General features: G+C 32.9%; 1 protein-coding gene across 1 annotated transcript; it reads right to left on the bottom strand.

Annotated features, from left to right (window-relative positions):
• Positions 1-1,831: 1,831 nt before the first annotated feature.
• Positions 1,832-2,726, bottom strand: LOC112526440. The gene is made up of 3 exons (XM_025136722.1): positions 2,517-2,726; positions 2,199-2,433; positions 1,832-2,124 (listed from the first exon to the last, which is right to left on the bottom strand). The coding sequence occupies exons 1-3, from the start codon at positions 2,724-2,726 to the stop codon at positions 1,832-1,834; spliced, it is 738 nt and encodes a 245-aa protein (XP_024992490.1).
• Positions 2,727-16,803: the final 14,077 nt, after the last annotated feature.

Consider the following 16,803-nt stretch of genomic DNA (forward strand, 5'->3'; position numbering starts at 1 on the left):
CTTTATCCGTTTTAAAATAAGTGTTCATATTTCTATTTATATTTGTCTCAAAATAAGTGTCCACTTCCAAAAGTAAATAATCAAATTCTCAAATTTACCCTTATTTAATGCACAAAAATTTAAGAGTTATAATGAGAGATAGATTAAATAAGGGCAAACATGTAACTTGGTTAGCAAAAGAATGTAACAATTATGCATGTCAAAAACAATGCGTCATTTCAATTGTGGACACTTATTTTGGGACATAAGAACTAAATATTAGCCTTTTGATTAGAGACATGAACAAGAAGTTTTGAGAAAACTGGTTTTTTCTGAATTATATGAAGTTGGTAAGCAAACAGCGAATCCATGGGTATTTGAACCCAAGTATTCAGATAAAAGCATAATATTTGATGGAAGAACGGTTTTTTCTTCTCTATTTTAGAATATAATTTAAAATAGTTGTTTGAGAAAAGTTGGTTTTACATTAAGTCATGTATGGATAAAATTGTATGTATAAAATAGAAAGATTTTTGGTTTAGAGGGTTTTTCATAGGTGGAATGAGTGTGTTTTTTAATTGGAATGAATGTGTCTGGAAAAAAATTGATTTTCTACATAAAGCTTTTTCTTAAAAGCTTAATGAATAAGTCACTTTCGATATTATTAAGTTGTTATTACCAAACAGTCATATATACATATATGGGTGAGTAAGTTATGAGTCCTATTAAGGTTATTATGGGGCCATTTACCAAACACTTATCCGGTAAGCGTTTACCGGTAAAATTTAACACTGTTATTTACTTACCGGATATGATTTGAGTCCACCAAAACGGTATCGCATGCAATAATTTACCCGGTAAACGCGTACAGTGGTAAGAGTCGTCGCGCTCACTTACCGGGTAAGACTCTTGGTTCTTGTCTCGCTCTTACACCCGTAAGATTCTTGATCCAAATGAAACTAGAGAAGTTCAAGGGTTAAAAGTGAAACAGGTGCATGTTTTTTGTGAAACGATATTGCTCGGGTGCTATCAGTATTGTAATTTGGTGGTTGAAGTCAACATGGTTGTCGATACATAGTTGGATGATAATCAATATTAATTTTTCTTACCTGGATTTGTTTACATAATTGTCGTTAAGCCAACAGGGCACGGTAAATGTTAAGTGTACTTTGTGTCTTATGAGCTGTTTATGTAAAACACTTACCCGGTAAGCACTTACCAGTAAAATTCAACATCATCGTTTATTTACCGAACAACATTTTGTTCAATAAAACGCATCTTATGTAACAATTTATCCCGGTAAGCGCTAACCATGGTAAGAGTCATCGTCCTCATTTACCGGGTAAGACTCTCAATTCTTGCCTTTGGTCTTACCAGATAAGATTCTTAGGGGCTGTTTACCAAATTTTCTATTAAGTTCTGTATGGATAAATTTGTCTGTCTGGATAAATTTGGCTGTCTGGATAAATTTATGTTGCTGTTTACTTTTCTATCTGAATAACAGAAATAACCAATTTACCCCTGAGGATTAACTATGGGTTGTTTAGTAAACCGTTGTTCATTTTTTAAGGCAAATGATATTTCTGAAAAATAAAATATTTAAATATCAAAACATAAATTTATAAATTCATTTATATCATCCAAAATTAAAACATAAATTCATAAAATACTTAAAAATCCAAGTTCAAACATTATTGCCCAAACTATTTGCAATTCCATCTCTCAAAGTAACTATATATTGAGTGCTATTAGCACCCCACTGGGAAATGTCCAGTTCTTCTTCTCCATTTCCTTCGACTTCTTCTTCGTTGTTAAATATATTATTCTTATTGCACTCTATAAACAACTGGTCTTAAATATTATATTTTCTGATGAAATTATGTATCGCAAAGCAAGCAATTACCACATTTCTTTGTGTTGTAAATGGAAAGGGAGCCATCTGCTTTAAGATCGAAAATCTCGCTTTCAAGACATCGTAAGCGCGTTCAATAACATTTCTGAGTTGGGCCTGTGCATGATTAAACCTTTCTTCTTTAGTCAAAGTGCGTCGACGTCGAAAATCTGCCAACCAATACCTTGTGTTACGATATGGAGCCAAAAATCCACGAGCATTGGCGTACGCAACATCACAAAGATAATATTTATCTGAAAAACCACCCACATCAATCGTATAATATACAAATAAAAAAAACAAATTACAAATTGAGAATGGTTTATACCTTGTGGTGGAAAGGGAAAACCGGATCTTGGGTTAAAAGCAACTTCCCTAAGTATTATAGAATCATGCGCTATACCTTCCCATCCAGTCCAAACAAAAGTGAATATCATGTTGAAATCACAAATTCCTAAAACATTTTGATAGCATCGACCGCCTCCTCTTCCCCTGTAAGCAGTTTGATAACTAGCTGGCACAATTGCATGTACAAGGGTACCGTCTAGAGCACCTATTGCACCCTTCATTAACAGAAAAAAGATTAAATACATGTATATGTGTATGTATTTATATACAACTTTAAACCGTCAATAATAAATATTACCGGAAATATTTCTCTCAAACGTCTTTGATGACTTGACGTATTCAAAGTTGTATCAGAAGTTGTTGGCACCACTATTTCTCTTGCGAATTCCATCATACCCAGTAAAACTTCATGGAAACAAATATGAACAGTTCTTGTGGAGCGTTGAAATCTACGTTTAATCACTCTGTAACGCTCGTTATGGCCGATCATCGTCAAAAACATTGCCATTTTCTCTTCGACACTAACATGTCTACCGTCTTTCACCCAATTTCTTTGTCTAAAATGATTACATAACAATATATATGCTTCACGTGAAAGGTGCATCAACTCTTGACATTGCGTACTAGGTCCGGTTAATAGCTCTTGGATGTACGCATATCCGCTCAGTGCCGATGTATTATCAGGCATTCTTTCTGAAGCATTTCTCCATCGTCTTACATATATATATATATATATATATATATATATATATATATAGGTTGGTTATTATACAACCCTTGACATTTGTGCAACCAATACAACHCRATCTCAACCGTCCATTTCATTTGATKAATATGTGATTTCATAGAAGTTTTGATTGTTTCMTAATATAAAKTATTAATCATAATTAATGAACTCTATTCATATTCCATAAATATTCAAATCATAATAAATGAACTCTCATTATTTCTATAAATATCTCAATTAATTGGGTTGCAAGGGTTGTACAAATACACAAGGTTGTAAAAGAAATATACTCTCTCTCTCTCTCTCTCTCTATATATATATATATATATATATATATATATATATTAGGATTATGATCTTCATTTCTTCCTCAAAAGTCAACATATCTATTGAAATAAATTGGCATATTGTAAATCCAAAAAAAACATCATAAATCCAAAAAATAATGCATAAAATAAACATAAATAACCAACGCTTATCATAAATCCAAGCCATATACATATTATAAATCCATAGCCACATACATATAATTAATTGTAACAAAAAACATTATATGTCCAAAAAAAACGTGGCACCAAATTGTCATCCAAAAAACCTCACAAGTTAATAACATAAAAGTTCTAAAAATGTTCTACTTCACAAAAGTTTTAAAAACGTAGCACCAATCTGTACTGATATCCTTGTTTTGGCCCCAACTGTTCTCACCCATTCTTTGGCAATTTCGGACGGTATTGTCATCCAAGCTTCTCTATTATGGTTGATCGTAAGAAGAGAAAAGACAATACGGTACAAGGGATCATCTTTTGCCCACCCAAGCTCGTTCAATTTTTGTAGGCATGACTCATAACTAACATGCGCAGAGTTCCCATATTTCGATGCCATAGTATCTAAAAACTTGATAAGTTTTTCATCAAGCTCCGAATTGGCTTTCGTAGTCTTTTTATGCTTTTGTTTCTCAACCGGAGCACGGGATGAACAAGGTGTTGAAGACACGGGAGCTTGATCACTTGAGACATTGATCTCTTCCTCAATGACAACAAAAGGCTCGGTAGTTGGCAACGGGTCTTTTGATGACGATCCATAGCCTCCAATACTCGTGGACATACCACCCTCAAATAGTCGTGCACACAAGTCGGGATATGGAAGACTTGTAGTCCTTAATGATTCAACATACCTATTGGTCTGTGTTAAATAAACATTTATAAATATACAAACAAAATTAAAAAAAATCGAAATAAAAAAGATCTAAAGTGAGAAAACGACCTATATCTCCAACTCCCATTCCTCGGGGGTCAAGTTAAAAGTGTTAGTTGAAGGATCATAAACATTGCCGGTTTTGTTTTTTAACTTCAACCAAGCACCATATTTTTCTTTCAGGTAATCGAAATGGTTCCGCATTTGTTTTCGATCCACAACAAAGTTATGTGTGCTTTTCAACGTATAGACAACTTTCTTCCACGAAAGTGCCTTCAAGCTAGCACCCTCGTTTCCATTTAACCCAACCGCTAGAATACAACTTTCTAAGAAAGTTTTGACAACATTGGGATCCTTCCAACTAACTCTAACCCTTTTTTGTTGTTGTGTTTCACCTGTTTGTTCCATACCTATGACGAAGATTCGAGCTATTAAACAAGGAAAAGACATGACAAAATTCTAATACAAATAACTAAACCCAAATTGAACCAACTGTTTGAGTTAAAAAATAGATTATCATCTGTTTTAAAAATTAGATAATCTGTTTTGGTGAAGTCTCCTCGTTCAAAAACAGCATTGAAGGCACTTTGGCTTTGAAGTAACAGATAATCTGTTTAGATAATCTGTTTTGGCTGTAATTAACAGTGTTACAGTTCAAAAACAGAGAGCACATACTCTGGTCTAGTTCAAAAACAGAGAGAACAACAGTTGTGTAGGAGGAGGCTGTAATAAACAGTGGAGAAACAGCAGCAATAGAGCAAATCAGCAGCAACAAACCACATACATAGACCAGCTATGGGTTTTCTAAAAGCAAATTAGCAGCAACAAACCACATACATAGACCAGCTATGGGTTTTTTAAAAGCAAATCAGCAGCAACAAACCACATACATAGACCAGCTAGGGTTTTTCTAAAAGCAAATCAGCAGCAATATAGCAACAATCGAGCAGCTAGGGTTTTTCTAAAAGCAAATAATCTATAGATAAAGAGGAGAAGTAGTTACCTTTGGAGAAGAGACACAAATAATCGATCAGCCGATTAGGGTTATTGCAGAAGATAGCGTCGATTATTGAGGAGATTATTGAGGAGAAAGCGTCGATTCTTGAGGAGATAGCGTCGATTCTTGAGAAGATAGCGTGCTGATATCGTTGATTGTTGAAGGGTAGGAATGTCTATTTTATGGCTTAATGTGGACAACCGAGGGTAGCCATCTGCGCAAATAAGCCCATGTTTGGGCGATTAAGCCCGAAGTAAACACCCTAAAATGTCTGCGCGAATAAACCAATTTACCCATTAAGCCTTATTAAGCCCTAAGTAAACACACCCTTAGTCATTGCTATATTCATGCGCTAAAGTAAAGTGACTTGGTAAACACTTACCCGAGTAAGTGTTTGGTAAACAGCACCTTAGTTGAACTGGGTACGTTAATTTGTGACATACAAGATTAAATTTTATAAACAGGTCTCAGCTCGTTTGTTTGTTTGTTGTTTAATGGTACCATGTTTCTTCTAATAAACCATGTAATTAACATTGGTTATTAGACAAGGTTTGGGAGTTGGACTCTATTGGTGATTGTAATCAACTTATGTCGAGTGCTACATGGTTGGCGTGTTGAGTACCAATTGTTATTCTAACTGGGTTCTATTTAACCTTTTGTAGCAGTGATATGTCGTGTTAATTGAACGTTAAGTATGCTATAAGTTGGTATTGCCTGTCAGTAGCATCATAATGCAAAAATAATGAACAAACTCGACCTGAAAATGAGTTCGTGTAAAAATATAGTTCTTTGTACACGAAAAACGCTTTATGTTCACTGTTTGCAAGCTCTATGTGACTTTAAAGTTATCATAAAAACGCTCGTGAAAGATGTTCACTACCAGCGAGTATGGATTTTGCTAGGACAGTGGTGTGCAATTAACGACGTAAGCTTAAAGGTCACATATGATACTGTGGTGATCATCCAAGATGTATGCGAGCATGAAAGCAACTTTACAGACTGCTTATGAGTCACGTTTGACTTTTATTTAGTTTGATTTGATCATTTCAGTATTATATCAATAAAGTATGTACCATTAGCAGTCGACTATCAGTACAAGTAGTCACATAGTATGTATACCTTATGTATGCAACACTCAATCAGTTTGCAAATATATGAATGCAAATCAAATACTCGATTCATGTGACTTTCGAAGTTGGGATGCATATAATACTGGATGATACAATATTATTCAACGCTAATTTATGCATGATACATGTTTAAAATGATTTCAAGCAAACTGGATGTTTTAGTGCGTTAAGTGAAAAGTTTATGTATTAAAATGTTTTGATACGTGTGAGGTGTTACATGCAGATACACCAGTTCTGTCAAGTGAGGACCCACTAAGGGGGTGTTTGGGATTGCTTATAAAAACAACTTATTGACTTATTCCGATGCGGTATCTGTAATAAACACTTTTGCGTGTTTGGATAAACAACTTATACTTGTCTCAAACCGGTAATAAGAAGTTTTCAAAGAAGTTAAAGACTTCTAACTTATAATAAGTTGATAAATGCTTTTGTAGAAAACATAAGTTGTTTCAAATAAGCAATCCCAAGCACCCCTATGATACCCAAAAATACAGTACATGTATCGCAAGGATACCGAGGTGTACATTTACGACAAATACGATTAACTCATTTTACGTAAAACTATTCATAATAAAGCATCTCATGATATGTTAAGGGCGAAAGCAACGAGGAGAAATAGAATATGATGTTCATGTATTAAACTTCGAAGTGATATGTACTTTGTTTAATCATGATGTTATGTCAAATAGCCTCTGACATGTGGTTCAATTGGCAAAAACGTTGTAGGGGTGTGCAAAACCCGAGTGTTATGAACACCTAAACTGAATATGAACCGAAAATGAGGTGTTTGCGCAAAACTGGTTTTTGAGAAATATTTTTGGCTACCTAACCCATCCGCAAACCGATATATATATACACACACACACACATATATATATATGGAGTTGAATTCACGTGAGACAAGTTTTTTACATTTGAAACTTCACAACAAAATATTGTCAACAAAATGTTGTGAAGGTAAAAGAATCTGAACCTGACGATCCCAGTCGAAACCTGACCAACCCGAACTCGAAGCAATTCGAATTCCGAACCCCAAAATGAAGGGTTTGGGTTTCATATTCGAAATTCGATCGGATTTTTGGTTGTCCACCCGAGCGTTGCCTGATACACACTTCTAAGGAGGGGCGATTTTGCCCAAATACAATACATTTCTCGCTTTTACCCCCAACCCCGGCTGGCCATAGCCACTAAATGAGCCCAGAAAAAACCCTGACATTGGTATCCTTACAGACGTGTTTCATATCGGACCCTTTAGGATTGACGATAATCAACTTTTTGACCAAATGTCAAATAAGACATGTTCCATTTTCAGTAATTTTGTCATATTTAAATATTATATTTTAGTAAATTTATATATTTATAATATATTTTAAAGTATTTGACAAAAACTCTTAAAAACCATTTTTAAGCATGAAATACTGCTTATTGATGCGTATTACTTAAAATTCAAGATTACAAGTAGATTGTGCATAAGTACAATTTATTAAAACTTCATGTTTGAATTTGTGTAACTAACTGCAGATAAACATAATCAAATAGAAAAAATACACAAAAAATAAAAAAAAAATTAAATAGTTAATTTGGTACTAATATCAACATTTTTTTAAATTTTTTTATGATATATCTTCATATTTATATTTTATTCAAAAATAAAAATATTATTATTTTCCCAAAAGTCAAAACCACATAAAACTGTATTATAACATCAACTGAGACAAAAGAAAAAAATGAAACATTAAAATCGAGATGTATCTCACTGCATTGTACGGATACCTTTATAGTAAATTTGAAATAGTTTTCATTTAATGCATATTAATGTCTTTTTCATTAAAATATTCGACCATAAATGGTTATTAAGGAAATTTAATAAATACGAAGGAATAAGTTGGTGAACCGTTTTATTTGGTTTATTAAAAAAATGGAAATTTAATTAATATCATGTTTATTTATTTATTTGGTTTATAAAAATGGAAATTTAATTAATATTATTTTTATTTTTTTATTTTGAACATATATGGTAAACTATAGATTTGGTGTGTGTCAAAAATACTGTTATTTATCTTTACGGTTTTAAAGTTACAAAATGGTCATGGTGGTTTGTAAAAACGTCAGATTTGGTTCTTCTGTTTAACAAATGTCCAAAAAATCCGTTAAATGAGAGAGATATTGGTTCCTTTATTCATTTTTTTGTCTTTTATCCAATCAAAAACCACCGAGACTAAAATCATAAAATCAATTTGAACTGGATAAAAGACAAAAAATCGATAAAGAATGAAAATATCTCTCATTTGACGGAATTTTTTAGTGGTCGTTAAAGAAAGAGACCAGATCTGAAGATCATGTTGAAATTTTGAAACCGTAAGGATAGAAAGTGTTCTTTTTGACAAACTATAAGGACCAATTTTGTAGCTTGCTCTAACATATGTCATAAATAAAAGACATTACGTTTTTAGTCCCTGTGGTTTGTTGAAAATTTATATTTTCGTCCTTACGGTTTTGAAAGTACAATTTTCATCCCTATTGTTGATAATTCATTATATTTTTCGTTCTTATGATTTAAAATTTAAAATTCATTTATTTTTTAGTCTTTCATGTTTAAAAGTAATGTTTGGACTTTAGGTATGAAAATATAAATGAATTACAAACCATATAAATGAAAACTGGACTTGTTTTGAAACCACAAGGATAAATCCATAAATTTTAACAAACTACAGGGATGAAAAACGTAATTTACTATAAATAAAATAGAAGGAAGTATAATTGATTTTTGAGTAAATTACAAGTTTAGTCCCTATGGTTTGGTGATTATAACACTTTTGGTCCCTACAACTTTAAAATTACAAATTTGCCACCGTGGTATGCAAAATGACCGGACTTAGTCCCTCCTTTTAATGTTCGTTAAAAAAACCCATTAAGTTAGGATTATTTTGTCTTTTTACACATTTATCTCATTTTTCTTTGATTAAAAAATATGTAAATTGCATGGACCAAAAATGTAACCACTACTGGACCTCATCGGTAGCATGAAAACCAATCATCGGCAACTCCCCACATCGATTCACCACCAACAACAAAAAAATCAACCAAAGAGCCTTTGGCTTAGCGGTACCGTAGCATCTGGCCTCCTCAGATGTCAGATGTTCAAACCTCACCAAATATGAGGAGGGTGTGTGAGTTTATTTATTGCATTTGCCGTGTATAAATATTATATACTTCAAAAAAAATCACCACCCACCATCACATATGAACAAACGTCAAATATTGTAGAGCAGAGGTGTTTGGACCAAATCGGATGACCAAGAAACAAAATCCAGAATACTATAAGAATAGAGAAATCAATCGATTTCAAAAAAATTGAACAACAAACAATAACCCTAAATCAAAGATGAACATAAATCAAGATACATACTCAAAACTGAAAGTAACAAATAAAATAACAGTATTTAAGTATCTGTATTTTTAGGCTATTAGATAATCAATTTTGACTTAATTGATATCACATTGAGAAGTTGTTTACTTACAGAGTTACAGCTTAACGAGTTTAATAGTCCGGGGTGGTTTACTCGCTCAGCCACAAAGAAGGGTTTCTTTGTGGCTTAATCATCAGGTCGTTAAACCAAAATAGCTATGCGGAATAAGCCATAACCCTCTCCTTGTCCCCATTAAGTCGTCACAAACAAATCAATACCAGTAGTAATCCAACCTCTCTCTTTGCTTTTCTCAAACCCATCGGGCGACAGACAAATTATCTGGACAAACTACTTAACTCAACTTAACACAGGGGCTTAATACAAGAAAACGTAAACAACCCTTGTGTTTTTATTAACTATTTAACACCTAAATAATCAGATAAATGTAAACAAAAACACATTATCATTAGATTGACATGTGTGTAAGTTTGTGTACAACAATACACAAGGACATGATTTTAACAGATACCAGACAACGAGTAAGCATGCAGTAAATTGAGATAATCCAATTGATTGATTGGTTTGAGCTTGGCTCCAAAGGTCAAAAGTACCTGGAGGTCCCGGGTTCAAATCCAAGGAGGAATAAAAATCCCCTTGTGGCCACGAAGGTTCAAATGCGGTGACTCCGGACTATCTGCAAAGCAGGTGGTCGTTCTGGAATGAAACGTAGAAACATCATCTCTCGTTTTTTTAGAACGAAAATCGGTGAAACATAACAAAATCTGGAATGAAACTTACACCAAAAAACTATCATTTAAGTATCCATAACTTGACATCCATTTTAATGTATTTTTTCAATTGTTGTTTCATGGTTCAGTGGTTCTTCTTTTCAAGGTTTGCTCTCGATCTTTCCCCATACATACACATGTATACATACATATGTATGTACGCATGTAGACACGTATATAAACGTACATAAAGGCGCACACTTGTTGGTCCTGTAACCGTCGAGTTTCTTAAAGTGTTCAATTCGGGCAGTTGTTGATGCTTTGCCTTGACTTTACGCTCTTTCAAAAGATGTCAAAAAAACATCATTTTATGTAATTTACTCTCTAATTTCTTATTAAAGGAACAGATCTTGGTATATCAATATCAAATAGACTGTTAAGTATAAACTTATCGTATATTAAATATGGCTGGGAATTTTTGCTGTGTCAAATCAACTGTCGGTGTTAGATTTGCACGTGCTTGGTCTTTTTTTTTCCATTTTGAGTTCAAATTCATACGTTCGTAACACGCCACATATGTAATGTCGGGAAAGAATAATACATTATGCAAGAGGAGACAGTTGTTTCCGTCTAGCTTCAGTTAACAATTTTATATGTATCGTCTAATATTATATAGAATGTACATGTTTCTTACATTACACGCACCCGCATGCACACACACACACACAAATATATATATATATATATATATATATACACACACACACACACACATACAGGTGGATTATGATGCAACATTTTATGTTCTTACAACCCTTACAACCAAATCACGAGCGTCTATTTGATCATTAACTGTTACCATTTAATCGGTTGTAACAACCATTAATTAATAAATAAATAAATGGATGGTGGATAGATGGGCTGTATCGATTGTATAACATAGAGGAGTTGTATTTGAACACGTCTCTCTCTCTCTCTCTCTCTCTCTATATATATATATATAGGGTATATATATATATATATAAGGTTGGGTTCACGTGAGACCGTAAGACAAATTTAGGTTCATTGATCAACTTTATAAGCTAATGATCTAATGGTCTAAAGATACACAGTGACAATTTTGTGATTATTGAGGAGTTTCGTGGAAATTTTGTGATTATGAATGTTAAGATTGTAGATCTAATCCAAGGGTTGAAAATTTGTTTTACGGGTCTCACGAAAACCCTCGGTCTCACATGATCCCAAGTCTCTCTCTCTCTCTCTCTCTCTCTCTCTCTCTATATATATATATATATATATACACACACACACACACACACACACATACATATTTAAAGTTGGATGTACCGTAAGATTAATAATATATCAAATCTATTTAGACAATTATTCGCATCATATAAAAACCTTTGTAATTTGAAGAACGATTTTTCTAGCATGTCGCTCTTGGATGTGACGACTCTGATAACAACTTGATTGTACAATGCAATAAGAGCAGCATCGATGAAGGGGCCGACCCAAAAGATCCACTAAAATTCCACAAAATGACATTTCAAACACGACCATATGAAAAATGTATACTATACAGTACAAAAGTACAAGTGTTTAAAGCATGAAAAAAGTCTGCTTAGGGTGAAATACGAAAAAACTGTTTATGTTTTCTTTTATATGTCGTTATGAGAAAAGGTACATTGATGCATATGGTACTAAAAAAGGCAACATACAATGGTTGCATGCGTAAATGTACAAGTATTTAATGCATAATACGTCTTTCTACTGGACGTTAAAAATATGCTTACATAATTATATTAAACATAAACTATTTACTAAATTTAACTGAAATTTCAGGAAAAATCATCGACACTGATAACTAATAGCATTTTCCCTTGTCAGAATGTCATTTCGTATCTTTATGCTTCGAACAGGCCTTTCATATCAGATGATTTGGGTAAATTTAAATGAAAACGACGTAGTTAATATGATGAAATGGGTCGGGTTCACGTGAGGCAATACTGTTTTCGTGAGACATGTGTGACAAATTTTTTACACTTGAAACTTTACATCAAAACGTTGTGAAGGTAAAAACAAATCGAATCTTCATGGCAAAAACACTGTGAAGGTTACCTTCATAACGTTTTACTGCGAAGTTTCAAGTGTAAAAAACTTGTCTCATATAAACAACCTTATCTCACATGATCCCAAGTCATGATGAATATATATATATATATATATATATATATATATATAGGGGAACGATCAAATGCAAACCACTCAATTTGTACAAACCGTGCAAACCGCATTCAACCAATCATAATTTTTCATTTTGTTCATTTTTTTGTAATTATGAGAGGTTGATTAATCATTTTTATTGTGGCGGGTGTTAATCATAGATATTATCATCTTCATTATTTTAATTTTAGAGAAATCCATGAAACAGTTTCATTAATGTTAGAGAAATACATGAAACAGTTTCATTAAGTATTATATGAAACAATTTCACAACCATATATGAAACAACTTCATCAAAAAAAGTATTATATGAAACAATTTCACAAGATTAAACAATTTCATGAAAAAATTTCATAAGATTAAACAATGAAATCGACAGATGAAGGTGGTTTGCATGGTTTACACAAATGAGGGTGGTTTTCATATGATCACTCATCTATATATATATATGTATGACTGTATATGCGTAACTGACGAATCTTTTGGGTTGAATATGGAAAAAAGTTTGAAAAATAAATCGGCACAATTATAGAAAACATCGTATTTGTAATAAAAAAGACTATAGATGGTATGTTAATTAATCTTTCAGTAGTTTTTTGTCCATCAGTCTTGCATTTGTTATTACCGAGAAGTTATTTTCTGTACAAATATAACATTAATATCATCTTATTATAAAAAGAATTCGCTTCACTGTTTTTTCGAGAATTTAACTGATGCGCAAAAAGTAATCAGAATACGAGATACGATAGATTATAAATGGATTACTCGATAATAAGCACGCCAAATGTGTATTATTCAATATATTAACAAAAACAGGTCGATGGACAAACGACAACAAAAATTGTTTGATGGGTAGTGTTTCTTTGAACCAAACCAAACAAATACGACATAGCCTACGAGTTGGGGTACGAAAAAGGCGTATGGTATTTATACAATCTCAAATCGTAAAACATTTGTTTTTATAAAAAAATAATGACTTTTGAAACAGGGTCTGGAAAGTGTGATGCAACATGCACTCATTTTATGTCAGAATCGGGTCAAATCATGCATCGAAAATGTAAAATGTAGGAGTCACTAGCAACTTATTCAGTCATACATTACCGTCTGGTAATGACTTAATGATATTGAAAATGACTTATTCAATAAGTTTATTGGAGAACTTAAAGTAGAAAAACAAGTATTTTCTAAACCATTTCCTCTAATTAAAAAACACGCTCCTTTCATCTATGAAAAAACTCTTCTAAGTAAAAACATTTACAGTTTATACAAACGGATTAATTTATACAAACAACTTTATCGGTGTACGAATGACAAATTAACCTAATACCTCATGTGCAAGAAGTATGCTATCTAAAATAAGAATTAAGTTAAAGTACATTATTTTTCATGTAATTTGTCATTTTCCAAAAATATAAATTATGATTTTCTAAAATATGTTTTAATAAAAATAATTAATTAATGTTGACCCAAAACTTATGGGCCTCATATAATGTATAAGCAAAAACATAATCTTGGCCCAACCCATCTAAGGAGCCGTTTACTAAACACTTACCCGGGTAAGTACTTACTAAGTCACATTACTTTATCGAATGAATATGACAAGGATCAAAAATCTTATCCGGTAAGAACGAAGGCAAGAACCGGGAGTCTTACCCAGTAAGTGATGGTGACAACTCTTACCACAGTTAGCGCTTACCGGGTAAATTGTTGTATATGATGCCGTGTTGGTGAACTAAAATCTTACCCGACAAGCATGTGATAGTATTGAATTTTACCGGTAAGTACTTACCAAATAAGTGTTTGGTAAACGGCCCCTAAGTCATTTGATCCAACAATATTCCGTTAGATAATAACAGATCTGATAAATACTGATAATTCTCGGATAAAGTATTAGAACGGAAAGAGTAGATGATGAATCGTCGGTTTTAAGCCATCGCCAGCGATTAATCGATAATTCGAAGTGTTTTTCTTGCATATTCTTGATATCCGAAAAGAGGAAAACAAAACCGATTCTTTGTCTAAAGAAATGCGTTGAGAAATGGCAGATGTATAGAACTTTTCAACGATATAGTGCTTATTCAACCATGTCGAAATGAAATCATTGATTGGATTGACTTAACGACACTCGTTTTTTAGATACTACGGTTATTGAGTCGATTCTCGAGCCAATATCCCATCAACGATTATTGGCATGAAATGTTACACTCGTTTTCTGATCGGCTTTTATTGACTTTCTAAAGCTGTTGTTTATCATATATAATATTTGAGACGCGTACGACCAAGGAAAACTTGTTTCTGGTGACGACTTTTGCTGGTCTTACACGATCGTCGTTTTTCATAAAGCCGTTACCGACTTGAGTTATTTATAATCATATTCCATTAAAGATTCTTGGCACGAAATTACACTCGTTTTTTGGTTGACTTTCATTAACTTTCTAAAAATACCGTTTTTTCCTCAAATCAGATATAAATATTTACGAAACGTATCATCTTACCAACGATCATATAACCTATCGACCAAGGAAAACCTGCTTTTAGTGACGGGTTTTGTTGATCTTACACGATCGTTGTCTTTTATAAACCTTTACCGACTTGAATTATTTACAATCATGTCTCAGAAACGATTCTCGGCACGAAACGTTACACTTGTTTTCTGCATGACTTTTATTTTCTAAAACTGTTGTTTTTTCTTTCTCAGGCCAGATATAATATTTTAGACGCGTATCATCATACCAACAACTATGTAACCTATCGACTAAGAAAAATTCGTTTATGATGACGGGTTTTGTTGATTTTACATAATTGTTACCTATACTATATAATAAAACATTTGACAAAAACTCTTAAAATAACATTTTTATGCATGAAGTACTGTTTATTCATTTATATTACTTAAAAATCAAGATTACAAGTAAATTGTACATAAATATAACTTGTTAAAGCTCCATTTTCGATCTTCTTAATTGTAATAAAGAAACTACACAAAAACGACATTTTTCAAATAGTTAACCTGTTACTAATATCGGTATATTTTTTATTTTTTTGATAATTATTTCTTCAAATTTATATTTTATTCAAAAATAAAAACATTGTCATTTTCTCAAAACCACATAAAACCGTATTTTATCGACATCGACAAAAGAATAAAACGAACTATTTAAAATCGAGATGTATTTCACTGCACTGCGCGAGTACCATTCTAGTTTTCCACAAAATCTTTACCGACTTGAGTTATTTACAACCATATCCCATCAACGATTATTATCACGAAACACTACGCTCGTTTTTCCGGTTGGCTTTTATTGCTTTCTAAAACTGTTGTTTTTTTTCTCAAATCAGATATAATATTTTAAACGCGTATCATCCTACCAATGACCATATAACCCGTCGACCAAGAAAAAACTTGTTTACGGTGATGGGTTTTGTCGATCTTACACGATCATTATTTTTCATAAAACCCTTACCGACTTCAGTCATTTACGATCATATCTCATCAACGATTCTTGGGACGATACGTTACACGTGTTTTCTGGTTGACTTTTATTTCCTTAAACAGTTGTTCTTTATTTCTCAAAGCAGATATAATATTTCAGATGCGTATGATCCTACCAACGATCATATAACCTGTCGACTAAGGGGCCGTTTACCCAATTGCTTACCCGGTAAGTGCTTACCGATAGGAGTTAACATTACGATTTATTTTGACGCGTAAGATTTTAGTACATCAAAACATATCGAATGCAACAATTTACTAGGTAACCTGGATAATAGTCATCATCCTCATTTACCGGATAAGACTCTCCATCATTCTCACCGCTCTTACCCGGTAAAATTATTGGCCCTTCTCATGTTCATCCGATGAGGAAATTTATCCGGTAAGCACTTATTAAAGTAAATGTTTAGTAAACGGCCCTAAGAAAAACTTGTTTCTGGTGACGGGTTTTGTTGATCCTTACACGATCAGTATTTTTCATAAAACCGTTACCGACTTCAGTTATTTACAATCATATGCATTTTTGGGGGGAAAACACAAAATTGATGAACAAAAAGGGGGGAAATTGCATACGGTTGTAATGTGAAAGGGGATAAAGTGAAGAACCCTAAACTTACAATTCGAACCCCAAATTTGATCGCTAGATACGATTGCAGCCCCTGTATTTTTATCCCTACTTT

This window comes from Cynara cardunculus (assembly GCF_001531365.2).
Source record: "Cynara cardunculus var. scolymus isolate 2C chromosome LG 14, CcrdV1, whole genome shotgun sequence".
Classification (NCBI taxonomy): domain Eukaryota; kingdom Viridiplantae; phylum Streptophyta; class Magnoliopsida; order Asterales; family Asteraceae; genus Cynara; species Cynara cardunculus.

Bases quoted from the DNA above. Each gene is read 5' to 3' on its own strand.
- LOC112526440 (XM_025136722.1), bottom strand. From the start codon at position 2,726: ATGGCAATGTTTTTGACGATGATCGGCCATAACGAGCGTTACAGAGTG. The intron at 2,434-2,516 runs GTAATATTTATT...CTGTTAATGAAG, and splicing joins GTTTGAGAGAAATATTTCCG to GGTGCAATAGGTGCTCTAGA. The intron at 2,125-2,198 runs GTATAAACCATT...GTGGTTTTTCAG, and splicing joins TTTTCCCTTTCCACCACAAG to ATAAATATTATCTTTGTGAT.